The 16,791-nt window shown below is 42.1% G+C and overlaps 1 protein-coding gene across 1 annotated transcript in view; it reads left to right on the top strand.

The window, feature by feature from the left end:
- GMDS (GDP-mannose 4,6-dehydratase) overlaps positions 1 to 16,791 on the top strand; it is a 1,789,479-nt gene that overhangs the window by 309,953 nt on the left and 1,462,735 nt on the right. Inside the window, exon 3 of the mRNA XM_086965061.1 lies at positions 8,395 to 8,482. Within this exon, the coding sequence (XP_086821187.1) occupies positions 8,395 to 8,482 (88 nt within the window). The remainder of the gene's footprint in view (positions 1 to 8,394; positions 8,483 to 16,791) is intronic.

Raw genomic sequence — 16,791 nt, 5'->3', positions numbered from 1 at the left:
GCGGACTTGAGACTAGCAGGCATTGGCCCTCAGGTCTGGGCGCAGGCAGATGTCTTGCAGAGGTTCCCCTTCTCACAGAGCCAGTCTGGCTGCTTGACAAATGACAAAGACAAAGTTTGGGGGGGGGGGAGGGTCTCAACCTCCCCTTCTAATAATCCTTTTCCAGACACCAAATGTGAATCCTGGTCTAAGTCTTTGATGTTTTATGTTGAGGTTCTGCTTCTCTTGAAGTATATATTTTCCTTCTCTTTTTCCCTTTTGAAAATCTGTCTGTCACAGCAGGAACTACTCTGGAGTTGATAGACCAACAACACAGTTCATGGGAGTGGCCAGGGTTCACACCTAGATGTCGCCCATAGTGATATGTGCATTAAAAGGTTAATCCTGGACTCCAAGTCCTACTCTTTATTATTCCTTTAGCGCCATCTCCTTCCTGAGGTGGGCAGAGCACCCTTTTGAAGTGTATGGGGGGGCCTCTTCCTCTCCAGTGTGTGTCCCACCAAGCTCACAGGAATGCAGTAACATACAAACCTGCTTGGGGAGATTCTACTACTTCTCATATCTTCAGGCAATCCTGGGCCTCCCAGAATGGAACTCAGGGTCCTCCATATAATGTACCTTTGCAGGCACACTTGCACTCACTGTACATTCCCAGAACACCTACTCTGCTGTACTGTTACCTCTGTGCATTTAGCCCTACTGAGACACATAAATCAGCACACACATCCGGTCTGGGTGCACTGCTTAGTTCTGTAGCTTTTCTGTATTGTACTATTTACAAACACACACACTGCCATCACACACTCGCCATATGTGCGCTGATTAACACTTCACCCTTCATGTATTGTGCCTCTTACAAGCAGACACACACCCAGCGCTTGCTTTTAATGCACATGCACTGCACAGCACTACATCTCACCTGTAATGTATTGCTCGCAAGCATACATACACTTAGTACATGCATTAACCATTCCTGTACCACACAGTACTGATCTCTCCCTGTAATGCACCCTTCCCAAGCAAACACATATCCAGCACAGTCACTACCCCTGCGCTGCGCAGCACTCTACATTTTCCTGATGTAGGCCAAGGTTGAGTTCGGCACACATCAGTAAACTTTAGAAAGGTGAGTGAGTCTGTAGGCCTCACTCCAGTGACGCAGGGTGAAAAGGACCTGTTCACTTCTACACTACACGGTTTGCATCCACCACCGAGTTTGTGCTTCTTAACTCTTGGCGAAGGCAGTAGCCTTCCACCACTATGAGGGTAGTGTTTTTGGCGCCCCTTCAGATCCAACAATACCCCAATCGGTAAGACAGACCTATGTCATGACGCACATATATGTTTAGTATTTGCCTACGACAACGAAGATCAGTATTAGGGATGCAGACCACAGTACAGTTGGACAGTCCGGGCAAGGGAGCATTTCTCTTACTAGGCAGAGGACTTCACCGTCCCAACACCCACATATTATAATATCATTTACTGCAATGCCTGTTGGATGCGTATGCGTCTTGTGCCCATGGAAAGAGTGTTTTAAGAGGTGTTATCAACGTGGTAGAGTGCTTAGTTGATATGTTAAGGGAAGGACGCCTCTAAACTAGGACCCTGGGAGAGCTCGGGTTGTCCTATATTTGGGGATATGTTAAAGGTAGACCTGGGATTGGGGAGTGTGTGGATGCTTACGCTCGCAAAAGGCAACCATGCCGTTTGTATATGTTTAGCACTAGCTAAATGGGTGCAGATTGGAGTATTTTACTTAACCATCACGTTTTCAACAGCTCCTTCGTCCCTTTATTCTGCCTTTTTAAATGCCCCTGAGGACACTCTTACTTTTCCTACTTACTTACTTTTCATCTTGGTGCAGTGCAGCCCCCAACCCGTCGCTGTGTGCTGCCTCTTTTCTGTGTGTTTTTTCTGCGATTTTTGTAAAGTTTCCACCAAGTATTTGAGGTTGAATGCGGAGAGTCAACCACGATACAAAAAAGTTGTATTTTTTTCGGATCTCGCATTCTTACCTAGATTAACCTGTTTGCACACTTTCTGCCTTGTGAAAACGTGAGCCCGTCAGATGTCTCGTAGCGAGCCAAGCCAGCTTTCATCGGCGTTTAAAGGAATACCTGCTGTCAGGGATTAAAGATTTTGCAGCTCTTTCTTCGGGTTGTGTGCATAACTCCGAGGGGGCGGAGATCTGGCTTCCAGCGTGTTTTCTTACTGAAAGTGAGACTCTTGGAGGGCACACTGGCTGCGTCCACATGCCGTCCTGATCACCAATGCTAACCTTTAACACGTCCTTGCCAATGTGTCTTGGCAGATTGGATTCTGCGCTGACAACTTAAAACTCTTGCAATCACAGTCTTTCATCGACTGATGCAGTTCAAGTCTTTGGTTTCTACAGGTACGAAATATAGCGTAGTCAGTCAGTCAGCACTCAGTCTTAGCCCGCAGCAGATTTTGGCAGAAACAGAAGAAACAAATTTAGTTCGATTTTCCTTATCTGTTTTCCAGAAAACATTGTATCAAATAAAAATGTTTTCAAATATCTTTTACCGTCTTCACTTATGTAATAATTAAACAAAACGTGCAAGGACACAGCATTGCAATGGTACCAGAGGCGTGTCATTTACTATAGCCCCCCGAGGCCTTACATCATATATTCACAGTGCCAACAGGACAATGAGCGACATTTCCATCCACCCAAAATCCCAGCTGTACGTGTCCCACCTGCACATGTCCCATCATGGTGGGTCCACCAGTTACCTAGTCCACTCTCACTCCTCTCCCTCATGGCCCTCTTCTGTGCTCTCGCCTATCTCTGATGAACTTTCTCTAAACCTCTTGGGGGTGCATGTTGGGCATCTGGACCTACAGTCAGCAGATTAACCATTTCGCCCCACAATGTCCGGTCCTCCTCCGCATTCTCGTGTTCTTATGTCAGACAGACGTCTGTCTTCCGCAGTGGTCCACTCGGTTAGGTCTGCAGTCCATGCATGAAGCTCATGAGTTCTCGAGAGAGCCAGTGTCTCGCTACACATTGTTGAACTAGAAGCAATCCCATTTCCTCAAATCTGTTCCTTGTTTTAGGCCTGGGTATTAACCCCAATAGACCATGTTTTATTCTTACACAGTTTAAGGACGGTCCCTCGTCATAGTTTTAACAACTGCCTTCTGTCAGTAATCCATCACCCCTCTGCAAGCCCAGGTCCTATGTGTGACTGTTGCTACCCCCTCACCACACCTTGGGCAGTTCGTAACATATGTTGCGACGATCCTATTTAATTGCTGCGGTGTAAGATAAGTGCGGTGCAGATGGTAAACGTGTGGTAGCTTAAACCGGGCGTTACTAGCAACATTTTGGACCAAATGCATGTAGGGATTTAAAAAGACCACTACACTGTCATTGATTGACATATTTTCTGAAATCTGTTTTGCTCCAATGCACGTTTGCAAGAGCAGCCTTCTCCAGAAAGCAAAGGATCAGTTTCCACCTTCTCATTAGAACATTTTTCCCTTCAAACCGTGTGGATAAGCATTTCCCCTCCTGCTACAATATCGAGTGCTGTACCTGATTGCTACCAAAGGTCAGTCTGCTTTTTCAAACAAAAAGGCAAGCCATTACAGTACTATGTTTAATTCAGATATTGTGACAGGGCTGAAAGCTCACACTCTGAGACAGAACAATAGTAATTGGAACAGGCAAAATGTCTGGTCCAAACGATGTTAAACCATAGTCTTTTGTGGTGCACAGTGGCAAACCATATTTTGTTCACAAACCTAAAAGCAGGGTTGTCAGGATACTAATGTGTCCATACCCATTCCAAGAAGAAGTTGATGGGCTCAGGTTCATTCTGAAAAGCTTCTATTGGGCAGAATATAGTTGCTGAAGAATTCTATACTTTGGTCGCTGTACATAAAGCTAAACAAGACATTGAAGCAAGATTTGAAGTCCGCAATTCCAATATCACTCCTTCGATCAGAAGCCCAGGCAGCAAAAACTCTTGAGTTTTGGTCATTATTTGGTTGACAGCTTGTATATACAATTGAGGATAATACCCATTGCTCTTGGCTAACGTATTAATCTTTCTACAGTTTGTGTTACTGTTCTCTTCCCCACTTGTCCATGTATGCAGAGTCGCTTATAAAGGCCCCGAAGTCAGGGCAAACTCTCTTCTATGCGTAGACAGCCTGGAAAGGCACAGTTCCTGTGTCATTCAGCAGTTCAGAAACATGTTCCAGGTCTGTCTCCTATCCGGACCCTGGCCCTGACTGCAATGAAGGAGGAGAAAGGAGGCTTTGCCCACAATTGGCTTCAACACTGAACCGCTTTAATGCAGAAAGTTGGGTATAGCTCATTGTTGAAAGCTCTGTGACCTTCACCGGAAGTAACCACTGAATCAAGAAAATGGCAGAGGTGATACTAATCTGAGCTGCTATCCACTTCCTAGCTTCTTTCAATGTAGAGGTCTTTGAACAAGTCAACAAGGGCTATACATAAACTAGCAGGACTGCAAGGTGATAATTTTCCTCATCCGGAAGTTCTAGGACAGATTGCCCTCAATAAAATGATAATGCTCCCCTGTTGGCTATATATTCTTCAACACTACCCATACGAAATTCTGATCTCGACCTCTTAAAAGTTGCAGACCTCTTACAAATCCTACTTCTGGGTGGGCAAACACTGAGGAAATTCCTAACAAAATGCACACTACACACATATGATAGGGGATGGGTGTGACCAATATGCTCCTGTACTGCTGGGTGGCATATAGGCTAATAATTAACGACTGGCTATTTGGAGATAGGAGTGGTCTAACCTATTGCCTTTGGATTAGTTGTTTGCTTTATATACAGCTCCAGGATTCCAGCATCTCTCCCAGAGGTAGTAGACTTGGAGGAGTGCCCTGAAATGCATCATTTGTTTCATAATCTCCACACAAGAAGTATCCCTCTAGACAGGTGTCTGGTTGGCTGGTGCGGCTAAGGCACAGGGCTTTAAAGGTTCATTCTCTATAGGTATTCCAAAGCTCGGAGAGGTCTGATCAGAATAGTACATGAAATCATACAAGGAGCACGGAGAGGAATTCACATTGCAGAACTCTGTTCTTTGCATTTTTACAGTTGAAGAGTTGATGCTGACCCCACTGAAGAAGCCCCGAAAGTCGCCCAGATTGAAGCCTCTTCAAGGCCAAGCTGACTATGGAACCTATTGGTGCCCCATGGTATTTCCAGGTTATACTGCTCCTTGGCAGTCTCTGCCCAGATCCTCTATCTGACTTACGGGCTACGGCAGTGTAGGGACCCTTAATGACTATTAGAGAGAGAGGTACAGATTGCACCCAAACTCCTGGCGATCTCCTCTTGTCTTTGCCTGATTATTGTGGCCACTGAAAGAAAGACACCAAAAGCTTCTCTTTCAAAATTGTGTTTTTCTTTAATAAGTAAGAAGTGACATTGACGAGCCTACCAGCCAGTGTCTCCTCAGCTCTGCATCAGCCGCTCAACTGCCTTTACCAACAATCGGGGTTCTGAAGCAGAACATCCAACTCAGAGGAGAGCTGGAAGATGCACTGCAGCAACTTTCCACAACCAGGTAAGTAAATCCAAGATAATGTAACCCAAGCAACATTACAATAAGAAACCCCATGTCATGAGAAACCTCCAAACACATTTGTACAGTACGATACAACACCAGTGGCGGTTGCTAGGGAACGGTGGCAGGAGGAGGGAGGGAGGGAGGGGGAAAAATTACTTACCACCAGCATGACAGCAGCGTCGAAATTGGTATGAGGGGCTTGGTTTGCAGCTCGTCAGTGACTGTAAGCCTGAGACTATTCTCCACCCAGCTGTGCAACACAGCCAGGTGGAGAAATGCTAAGTGTGCATGACTGTTTGCCTGGCCCAAGACGGCTGGCCAAATCATCATGTGCGCTTATTGTACACCAATCACTCCTCCACCCTCTGACGACATCCCAGCCCACCCCCTCCCCCTAATCTGGCAGTGGCTCTGTGCTAAAAATGAAATTAATATAACTTTGTTATTATTTTATTTTTCCTTTTGCAGTGCTCAAAGAGCAGTGGGGCAACGCTGCTCAGCCTTGGCGGAGGAGCCGCTGCTTTATAACACTGATTCAAATCAGTTACCTGCACATGGCCTACTTCACATCTGAAAAGCTCTGGCTGATGGGCATTCAAAAAGGCTCGGTGTGCCCCTGCTATTCAAAGGGGAGAGAATCGCTCCTTCACATAGATTGGGAATGCCCAGCCATCCAATGATATTGAGAATGGTTGGAGGGGTGCCCTAGTTACTGCATTTGGGAAACCAGTTCATCTACACCAAGTATTGGCGATACTGGGTGTTCTGGATGTAGAGGTCCGACCTAGATGTTGTGTCTTACTCCTGGGAATGGGTTCTATTGTGTCAGAGAGAAATAGCCCAGAGGTGGAGGCGCAAGGTAGCCTGGAGTCTATGGGATGGCGGAGAGTGATGGACTATTATACTCTCATGGAGCGAGAGTTGTACTTGTCCAGGGATGACGATGGACACAGAACGGAATATGTTGTCCCTGGCAAGCGTAGTCGCAAGTTGAATTAGGAGGTGTCTTGTCTATGAACCATTGATGACGGGGGAGGAATCCTTCAATGCAAAATGCTGGTTTCATCACATACCCATTGGTTGTTCTTCCTAACTGCGACTGCCTTGAGCTTATGCGGTCGTGTAATTTTATTTGGAAGGGATTTCCTTCCCTTCCCTGTTCATGCTGTCGGGATTTGATTTTGCCTACGCTCACTGGTTGCACAGCCGCTACGTTTTGACTGTTTTGTGGGTTTAACTTGCTTTGTGAAATCAATGACAGTTCTCATTTAGAAGATCAATTTTCTGCTTGATGTCTCTTTTACCAATGTCACGTAATAAATACTCTCAGTAGAAATATAGTAAATGTTCCTGCACCCCCACAGAATATTCAAAGTTCTTTAGCTGGTCTGTACTTTCAACCTTCCTCATTCTTCACATTGCTCCTACCTGCTTCAAAATCTACGTTGAGCACTAGTTGCTTTAGGGATTGTGTTTTGTACATTGTAGATGGGTTTATCCTATTGGTAAAGTTATTTTTCGTTTTTTCTTTGTCATTATGTCATTTTTCTCCATCATTTACCGTTCGTTTTCGTGATCTAATGGTTTTTTTTGTGATAATCATTTATCTTGTTTTTGTGTTCTACTATTGTGTTTTTCCTGTCTTTCCTTATTTTTACGTGTAATCCCTGTGTACCCATTTTCGTATTTATTTTCTTTCTTTCCTTCGTTCTTTAACTCCCCTCCCTACTTTATGAAATAAATAAAATGAGTAGATATGGAGTAAATGTTGTATTAAAACATAATCTAATCTGCCTCGAGTGCCCTGTCATGATTTATGATAACTATATCACTTCCATAGACTACTGACTTTTTGTTTGCAGTTTTATTTTTAGAAATATGTAAGAACTGATATTTACCACCTTTTTTGTAGTAATGTAAAGTTCGTGTTAATTCACAAAACTCAGTTCTATCTTTAAAATTAATTTATCAGGTATGGATGGCTGTTTCAAAATGGAATGTTTTTTGGGCAATGGGCTTGACGGTTACTCGATCCATATTTTTCAACAAAGAAGAGTCATTTCAGTTTAAATGCAGCACAGTTGGTTTCAATAATTAGCATTCAAAGTCGGCCTCTCCAAAGCCGTACAGGCTCACAATGCAGTTCCGAAGGCACCTCACCTAGCTCCTGCAGGCATATATTAAAATTCCTTCAAGCACCCCTCTGGGGTCCTAGAGCCATTTCAACCAGGCTTTTGCTGGTGCCAACCTGTGCCACAGTAGGCTGCTCCATTCACCACTCCCACCATCTCCCTGCATTTTCCATTTTTTCTCTTTTAACTTCTTTTTCCCATTCCCACTAACATTCAATATACCTTTTTCATTCATGTGCATCACTAACGACAAAGAAAATAAGTTTTAGTACAATTTACCTGTTTGAAAAATTAAATCGTTTTCTGTTTTTGCACATCACTCCCAAAAGTGTGCTATAAAATACCTCCCCTCTAAAATCTCTTCATAAGCACGGAAGGCCAAAAAGAAAGACAAAAAGAGGTCTAAACCTTAATCTTTCCATTAATCGTTTCTGTTATAAATGTTACTGTGACGGCTGGCCTTTAGCATCTGAGAGCTGGGCCCGGGCTGAGGGCGCCGACAACCAGAGGGGAGGTCTCCCTCCAACCTGGGACACGTAGATAATTAAAGAGGATGAGTGGAAGGGGCGACAAGCTTGGCTTCAGCCATGGCACTACCTAACCAAAGACTAGCTCTGGTTACTACTTAGTTTAATTCTGTAGCTCATGTTTTTTTCCTTTGAATTACAGGTACATGGAATTGTCCGCAGATCAAGCTCTTTCAATACAGGAAGGATTGAACACCTCTACAAGAATCCCCAGGCTCACATCGAAGGAAGTAAGTCTTTACTTGTGCTCCTTTGTAAGTCTGCAGGTAACCCATAACTTGATCAGTGAGCACCGTTCTCACTTTTGGACCTTGTAATTCAGTTCCTGAACTCCTCACTTCTGAGTGAAGGATCTGGTGCAAAAGTTACTGAGGAAGATGTGTCAGAAAAATCCATCCAAATTTTTTTTTAAATTAAAAACAAAACAAAATGTCTTGGAAAAACGTTGGACATGACGAACAATTGATGCATGATATGTATGTACGTTAAGGCCCAGGGCACCATATTTCAAAATGTTGAGCTGCCTGAAAGTTACATTTTGAGTAGAAACTAGGAGTTCAGGGGAGTTTCTACCAACTTTGAGCATGTATCTCCTGCCATTTTTTGAGTCGTCTGCAAACAATGGTGAGGAAAGGTCTTTAACACCTTCAGCGCGGCGCAGATTCCTGCGCTGTGCTGAACGTTCTAATGAGCCAACGGGCTCATGATGGAACGGTTCCGTCATGAGCACAGGCCAACCGACGCTCATGACGAAACCGTTCCGTCATTAGCATCGAAGGGATTAAAAAGGAGCCGAAGTAAAATGATTCTGACTGAAACTACTAAAAACAAACAGTACAAAGCCAAAAGTTCTTGTTTGCATTTTGAGTCCTTAATAAAATGTTTTTTTAAAAACTGCTACAGCAGAAAAAAGACTGCTTTCTGTATATAATGTTAGGAGTGCTCTTATCCAAAGGGCCGCTTGGCTGAAATGTATGTACAATGGGACTATGACTCCTTCCCATTTTAACAGCCATATCTTTTTTTATTTTTATTTTTTTTAAACATTTTTTGTTAGAGTTGATCATTATATGCATACATACATAAATGTAAATAACAAGAACATGGTAACTAATTCAGTGCATTTCGCTGTGGCTTGCTCCTCAGCTTAGTTTCTGTTTGTGCCTACTATCACATCCAATGTACTAACAGGCTTTGGCCATAAATGTCCCTCTTTAGGGTTAATCCAAGCAAACAGTTCTACTTCTGGGTGATCATGTGTAAGCTATTTATCATATTCGTTGAATTCCTTACTTAAACAGACTCTATGATTTCTTTCCATGGGCCCCCAAATCTTGATGAATTTCTGAGGTGATCCTCGTGCCTAATATGACAACTTGCCCCTTTAAGCACCAGTCCATATTCTGAGCACAGTGATTCACGTGTCGTATTGTACCACTTCCCCCATATGCACACCACATCTCTTCTAGCCACAATTAGGGCAATATTGCAGAATACCAATGTGTATTTACGTATTGTTTGGTCCCCCCATATTCTCATGTATTCCACCGGTGTTCTGAGGTCTTTATCCATCCCACTAACTTTGGTGATTAATAGCCATATTCAATTAATTGTACACCTGCAAGAGTGCTTCTCTGAGTATGGTTGAAGCCTGTATCATACTGATTTCTGTATCGGGCAAGGACTCCACTCTCTTGCCATGCTATAGGCCCATTTCTCTACACAATTTGGACCTCAAGATTATTGCTAAAGTCCTAGCTATTTGGCTAGATTATTTGTTGCCCGACCTAATCTATCCTGTATAGGTAGGATTTATTCTCAATTGAACAACAAGCTAAAATAAGAGTAATGCTAAGGTCCTACCTTCACTTCATGCTAAAGAAAATGTGTTTGAAAGGGTGGGCTGGGGCAAGATGTTTGATGTCCTGAGGAACTGTAGTTCTTTGTTGGATAACCTCCCTCTGTTTCAACCCTGGGCAAGAGGCAGAGTCAATGGCCAAACCTCGGCTTTAGTACATATACACAGAGGCACTTGTCTGGGCTGCCCCTCTCCCCACATCTCTTCCATCTTTTCCTAGAGCCCTTTCCTTCAGAAAATTAGCTACTGTCTCTGGATACATAGACTCCAGACTTCCAGATCTGGTAGTCTAAGGGGTGCCTTCGGCACTTGCACTCTAATGACACCCTGAAGTTTTTTGAGGAAATCAAGATGAATATGAGATTCCTGAGACTGAACGCTTCCACTGTCTACAGATTTAGCCCTGGTTAGTTCAAAGTGGTGTTCAATATTATGCCATTATGGAGCATATGCCTTTTGAAAAAATCCTCCAACAGCTAACGTTTACTAGACACCAGTCTCTAAGATCTACAACCTTTTTGACTCCCCAACAACCACATGCAATTCTCCCTTACAGATCAAGTGGGAAAAGGACCTCAAAATAACACTTGATCCTAAACAATGGAAATACATATTTATTTGTACCAACAACTTCTCTTGACATGGCCAAAGTAAAGAAATATTCTATAAAGCTTTCTTTCACTGCCATTCTACTTATATTATGGTCTTGTTCCTGGCTGGGAGATTTTTGGGATAAGGTGTTCACTGCCAACTTGCAGATCCACGGCCAGAGCATAGTCAACCTGCTCTAACCGATTGCCATCATAGGGTATATACCTGCTTCACTCTGCAACAGTTAAGACGAACTCTCACTATTTGTGGCAGCCAACCACACCACCTTGTTTTTCTGGGGTAAAACACCACACTAACATACGAACTTTGGAGACCTAAACACAAGAGCCTGCTGGGGCATTAGAAATTAACATACGATATGACCTACTGAACAAATCTCAACTTTTCACTAGGTTAGAGTCCCCGGTTCTAACCAAGGATTATAGAGGCTTTATTTTTCCACAATCACTGAGGGCTGGGGGTCTAGTCGACCACATTGTTGTATCCTGGTCTGGCATACCTATGCCCTTCGAGGACTGATATGTGATGGAACTTTTAGTTGTATATGCAAGTGGTCCTGGTTGTGGGATGGAATCGGTTGGGTGATGGGGCATTTGTTGTAGGTGGGTGCTACAACTGGATGTTTTATTTGCTTAAGTTGTGCTATGGAGAAAATAAAAACATTTTTGAAATTAAAAAATAAATCTACAGGAAGAAGTTAAGGGAATAGACTGAAGGAATAACTACAATTATAGGGTGTCATTTTAATTAATTATTTTTTTAATGGGTTATTAAAATACAGTTCTTTTTAAACCACCTTAGTGGTTATATAACAAAACTGACAGATGGGAAACTTGACAAAATAATTCAGATGAAAATAAAAGGGTGTCTGGGACAAGTGGGTTTAAGTCCCCTCGCTCCCAAGTGAATTTTCATCCCTATACTTTACACCAATTACCCATTAATTTTTTTACTTAATTTTTATTGTTTTACTTTTATTATTGTATACATCATTAAAAATATACGTTATAAATACATTCATACTATTATAATACTACAACCCACCTTGGTAATTGCATCAGTGTGTTTCCCTAATGATTATCTGTGTTGATTCATCTTTACAACATATTCCGTTGTGATACCAACTATAAAATGTTCAAGACCTACAATAAAATACATTTAACTCTTTACAAAGAACTTAAGTACATATTTATTTTTTCCTGTTATCCTTGTGATTACGATCTGGGGAAAACCCCACCTGTTGCAGGAGAGAGTAGCAGATACTGCCATGTCCAGTATCTCCAGTGTTAATAGGTCTACTTTGATTCTCCATATGGGTTCTTTGGGCCTGATGTTCCCGAATTGTGGTCAGCTCTTTCTTTCTCTCGTGCATCATGATAAATGGCTTATTAGTGTGTATTTTAATCCACTGTAAACTAAATGATTGCATCTAATGCTTGCACAAGTTCAGGTTTTCTCAAACCTCTTGCCTTTTCCACGTGGCGGAGGTGCTTTCTTGATCTGTCTACTTCAGTGCTTTCCTTTGCCATTTAACGGTGCATGGTGCACCTCTACTTTTCCACCCCATTGCTATATGACTTTTCGCTACCACCAGTTCTAGCCCTATAAACTTTCTTTATTTGGGATGAGGTTAGACATCTAATAGGCATGATTTACCAGTGCAATCAATTTTACTATCTGCAGCATTATTGACTAATCCTGTAAATATTTTCCAATAGATTTTCAGATTTGGGCAGGCCCATGTCATGTGAAAGAAATGTGTCTGTCATTAATTCAGTGGCAACTTGCATGTGCATTCATGTAAAATGTATTCATTCGTTTAAACTCAATCGAAGTCCTGTTTAGGTAGTTGAGATATGCTAGGTTAAACCTTACGTTCCCCGATAATGTAGGTGCCTTATCCACTATATTCTCCTATTCTCTGCCGCCTGGATGTCTACAGATGTCCACTTTCCACTTTACTCTCAAATTACCCATTGTTGTAGTAAAATTGATATAACAGTAATTTTTTATAGCTTTGCACGATATCGTTCAATTTAGTTTCAGCTCTGTGCGTGGATGGTAGCATTTGTCCTGCTTTATGAATTTTCTGTAAGGTGACATTCACTACTCCTTGCTATAGAAAGTGCCCTTTTGGAATTACATAGTCCACTAGGTCATGGTATTTTCTAAGTGTGCCTCTCTCAAACACATCTCCATCTGAATTATTCCTTTTACTCCCTTCTCAAGTAACTTTGTGCTGAAGAGCTACAATTCTGATAGGAGGAAGCCTGATGCTTTGGGGATTTGTTTTTATCCTCAGCAGATAATTCATCCAGTAATATTTGAAGGCAGTAGGTGCCCTTTGTTGATTCTTTGAACCCTACTTCGTTCCTACGAGAATGTGTATTAGCTCTAGTAGGGGTGGTGTGTTTGTAATCTCCCTTTCTATGCTCCTGTTATCCTTTCATTCACCCATCTCATTGCCCACTGTAGCTGTGTAGTGATATAGTATATCTTGCAATCTGGCACTACCAATCTACCTTTTGTGACTGGTCATTTCCGTTTTGGTAGTGCTATTCTTTATTTGGGGTCCCATATTAAGCCTGTAAACATTTTGTCAAGCTCCCTAAAAATGACCATTGGGATTTTTACCAGGAGTTTTGCAAAATAAGTAAACTCACCATTGTCTGCATTTTAAAATTGGCAATCTTCCTGGCAACTGAGAAGAGACAATGGTTTTCAAAAATGTACAGTAGTTCTGATCACTGTTATTCCGTGTCTCACATTGTCGTCTAGAAAATCTCAGTAATGCCACCCTGTTCAACCTTTGTGCCATTTCTGACAATGCGTATGCTTCTACGCCCAGCTGTACTTGAAATAAGGCAGATTTGCTCTAATTCAATTTAAGATCAGACTTACTTACTGACAGTTATGCTGACTGCCATGTAGGGCAGCAATGAAGGGACCTCCACTTCTGTCTATCTTGAAAACATTTCTGTACGGTGCCCTAGCTGTGGTTCAGTCTTCATTTCGGTTTCCACTGTTCATCTACAGGTGCTCTTTGGCCTGTTTCTCTCCTGTTTGCCTTCTGGGGTTCAGTGAAGAGCTATTTTTGTGATGGAGTATTGTTCTCTTCTGATTGTATGCCATATCTATCTCCATCCTTTTCTCATTTGATGGTGTCCATGCTCGCTTGTTTGCTTTGGATGAGCAGTTCCTCTTTGTAGATGGTTTGCAACCAAAATTTGCAAGATTCTTCTCAGGTTACTGGTGTGGAAGACTGACAGCTTGGTGATGCAGCTTTTCATCACCTGCCAGCATTCTGATCCATACAAGAAAGGACAGAACGCAGCTCTGGTAAAACCCCAGCTTGGTGTTTTTGTGCTGTTCTGAGATGACCTCCACACATTGATAAGCATCCCGAAGGGATTCCTGGCCTAGTTCAGTCTGACCGTGATGTCACTACCTGCTGCACCTACAGCATGACTGATAGTACTGCCTAGATAGGTGAATTTTTCAGTCCCAGTTAGGTCCTCTCCTTCCACCTTGATTGGTGAAGAATTTGGGATGTTGAGTTGCGGTAAGACCAGACACCTCGTAAAAGTTGTCACAAGCTTCAATTTTTCCCCCCGAGTTTTGTATAGCGTGAACTTGGTAGTTTATCCACATTTCCTTCCTACTTGTGTGGCATGTGCTTGTATGCTGTCTATGTACAGAAATTAAATAATTCTCATATAATCAGATTTAGTGGGTGTTGGTGCCGACTCAGATTCCTGCAATATCCCTGCCTTATAAGAGTCTATGGACAAACTGTTCTATGGTAATAGCGAGCAGGAGTGGAGACAGCAAACAGCCCCCCCTGGGTATGCAGCTGACATTTCCTTTACTATTCTGATTCTAGCTGTTGAATAGGTATATAACAGGAAACCCCATGTCTGAAACTCTTTCCTCAGCACCATGTTCTACACTAGAGCATAGAGATATTTGGAATTCAATTTATCACACACTTTTTCAATATCTATATATAAAATCACTGCATGAGGAGAAATGTTCACTGCCTCATCTACGATCCCCATCAGTCTCCTGATGTTCGTTGCTGTATTGTGACTCAGATAAACCTGTATTGGTCAGGATGGATTATCAGAGACATAAGGAACATTCTGTTTGCCAGGACATTTTTTAGGATTTTATAATCTTATCTTAAGCATTGGTGATAGTGGATGATATAAAGCCATTTCTAGATCTTCTCTGCCATGTTCAGGCATGTCAATGTCAATGCTTTGCATATGGTGGCAGAGAGACCATGTCTGTCTTATGCTGGGTTGTATACCTTTACCAGAATGGGAGCAAATGTGTCTGCATATGTCATAGAGAACTCCACTAGGTGGCCCTCCGATGAGGGGGCTTTCTCTTTGGCTATAGTCTTAGCCCCTTAACTGCTGAGGCCTTTCCAACGCAGTGCTGATCCCTTTTTTGGCTATTTTGAGTAATTCACGCTTAGGCTCCATAACATTTTTTCTACATAAGCTATTAACGCTAAATGTGCGTCCTTGTTTCCAACATCCTTTGGATTCTAAAGGTAACCAGGGTTTGTGGATTCCCCCACAGGGGAGTGAGTAAATAAGCAAAATATAGATACATTTTTAGTTTTGTGGGAAAATGCAAAAAGATTTTTTGCAAAAAAAAGTGCCTTTTTTTCTAAAAAGGGCATCAACGGAGGTCTACTGTGCTGAAGTCACCATCTTTATAGCGTTCAAGAACATACAGAGGTGAATGAAAAATACCTACTTTTATTACCACCGTTTTGGCATTTTTCAAAGAGGTAGCTAATGTTTCATATATTTTGTTCTTTTACATACTTCCATTTTGTGGTGGAAAACGATGTGGAACCTGTGGGTGATCCAGGGAAGCTATAGATTTCTGAAAAGTAGGCAATATCCTGGATTCGGCAAGAGGTCTTATTTGTAGATCCTTCAAGTTTTTCACAAATAAACTTACTGTTGAAATAAGAATTATTGAAAATGAGTAGGAAAAAACAACCATTTGTGACCTTATCATCTGTATCTTTTTGTCACAATGGTCGATTTACAAAAGCAATATACCGTTATGTCTGCTAGACGCTTCTGGTTGTTGGGACATATTGGGTTTTTAGGTTGTCCAAGAACCCATGTTACACAGAGCCAACAACTGAGCAGCACCGTACTATGGTCTTTCATTGTGTACCAAGACTGAGTATAGATAGTCCTGTTCACATTGGAAATATGCAGATTGAAAAATGGGTATCAAAGAAACCTATGTCTTTCTGAAATGGGCACCAGATATGGAGTTTAGGAGCAGTGGTTATTTGTACATCTCTGTATTTGCAGATAGCTATAGTTAAATGAGATTCAGAGGGCAATTTTCAAAATCTTCCTTCTTTCATGCTGGTGTATGTTTGGAGGCACAAATCCAGCATTATACAAATGGCAATAACAAATGTTCTACTATTCTGTGTTCCCACGTGTCTTCTGATGTAAATGGTACCTCACTTGTGTGGGTAGGCCTGGTGCACATGACCGGAAACGAGTCACAAAGGCAACATGGACACCTCCCATTTTTCCACTGAAAACCAAACCTTTTTTTTTGCAAAGTTGGTAGCTGTGGATATAGGGTCCTAGCTCAGCCAGCAAGTAGGGAAGCCTAGAAAATATTTGAAAAATAAACAATCAGGGGAGTCCAGAGTTGCATGTGTTGTGCCGCTCTCACTAGGTAATTTCACCCAGAAACCCTTTCTGGGTGACTTTCTATGCATTTCTGCCTTCCAAATGTAAGACAATGTGTAAAAAAGAAATCACTTTGAAAAATGTCCTATAATTCACATGCTAGTATGGGTACCCACAATTTCGGAGATGTGCAAATAGCTACTGCTTCTAAACTCTATATTTTGTTCCCATTTCGGAAATACATAGGTGTCCTTGATACCTATTTTTCACTCTTTATATTTTACCAAATTAATTGCTATATACCTGGTACACAATTAAAAACCATTGCAAGACGCAGCTCCATTATTGGCTCTGGATTTCTTTGGTTCTTGTGAACCTACAAGCC

Source organism: Lissotriton vulgaris, chromosome 4_1, assembly GCF_964263255.1.
Source record: "Lissotriton vulgaris chromosome 4_1, aLisVul1.2, whole genome shotgun sequence".
Classification (NCBI taxonomy): Eukaryota; Metazoa; Chordata; class Amphibia; order Caudata; family Salamandridae; genus Lissotriton; species Lissotriton vulgaris.
The sequence above is the reverse complement of the archived record's forward strand: the minus strand, read 5'-3'. Positions and strand labels throughout refer to the sequence as shown.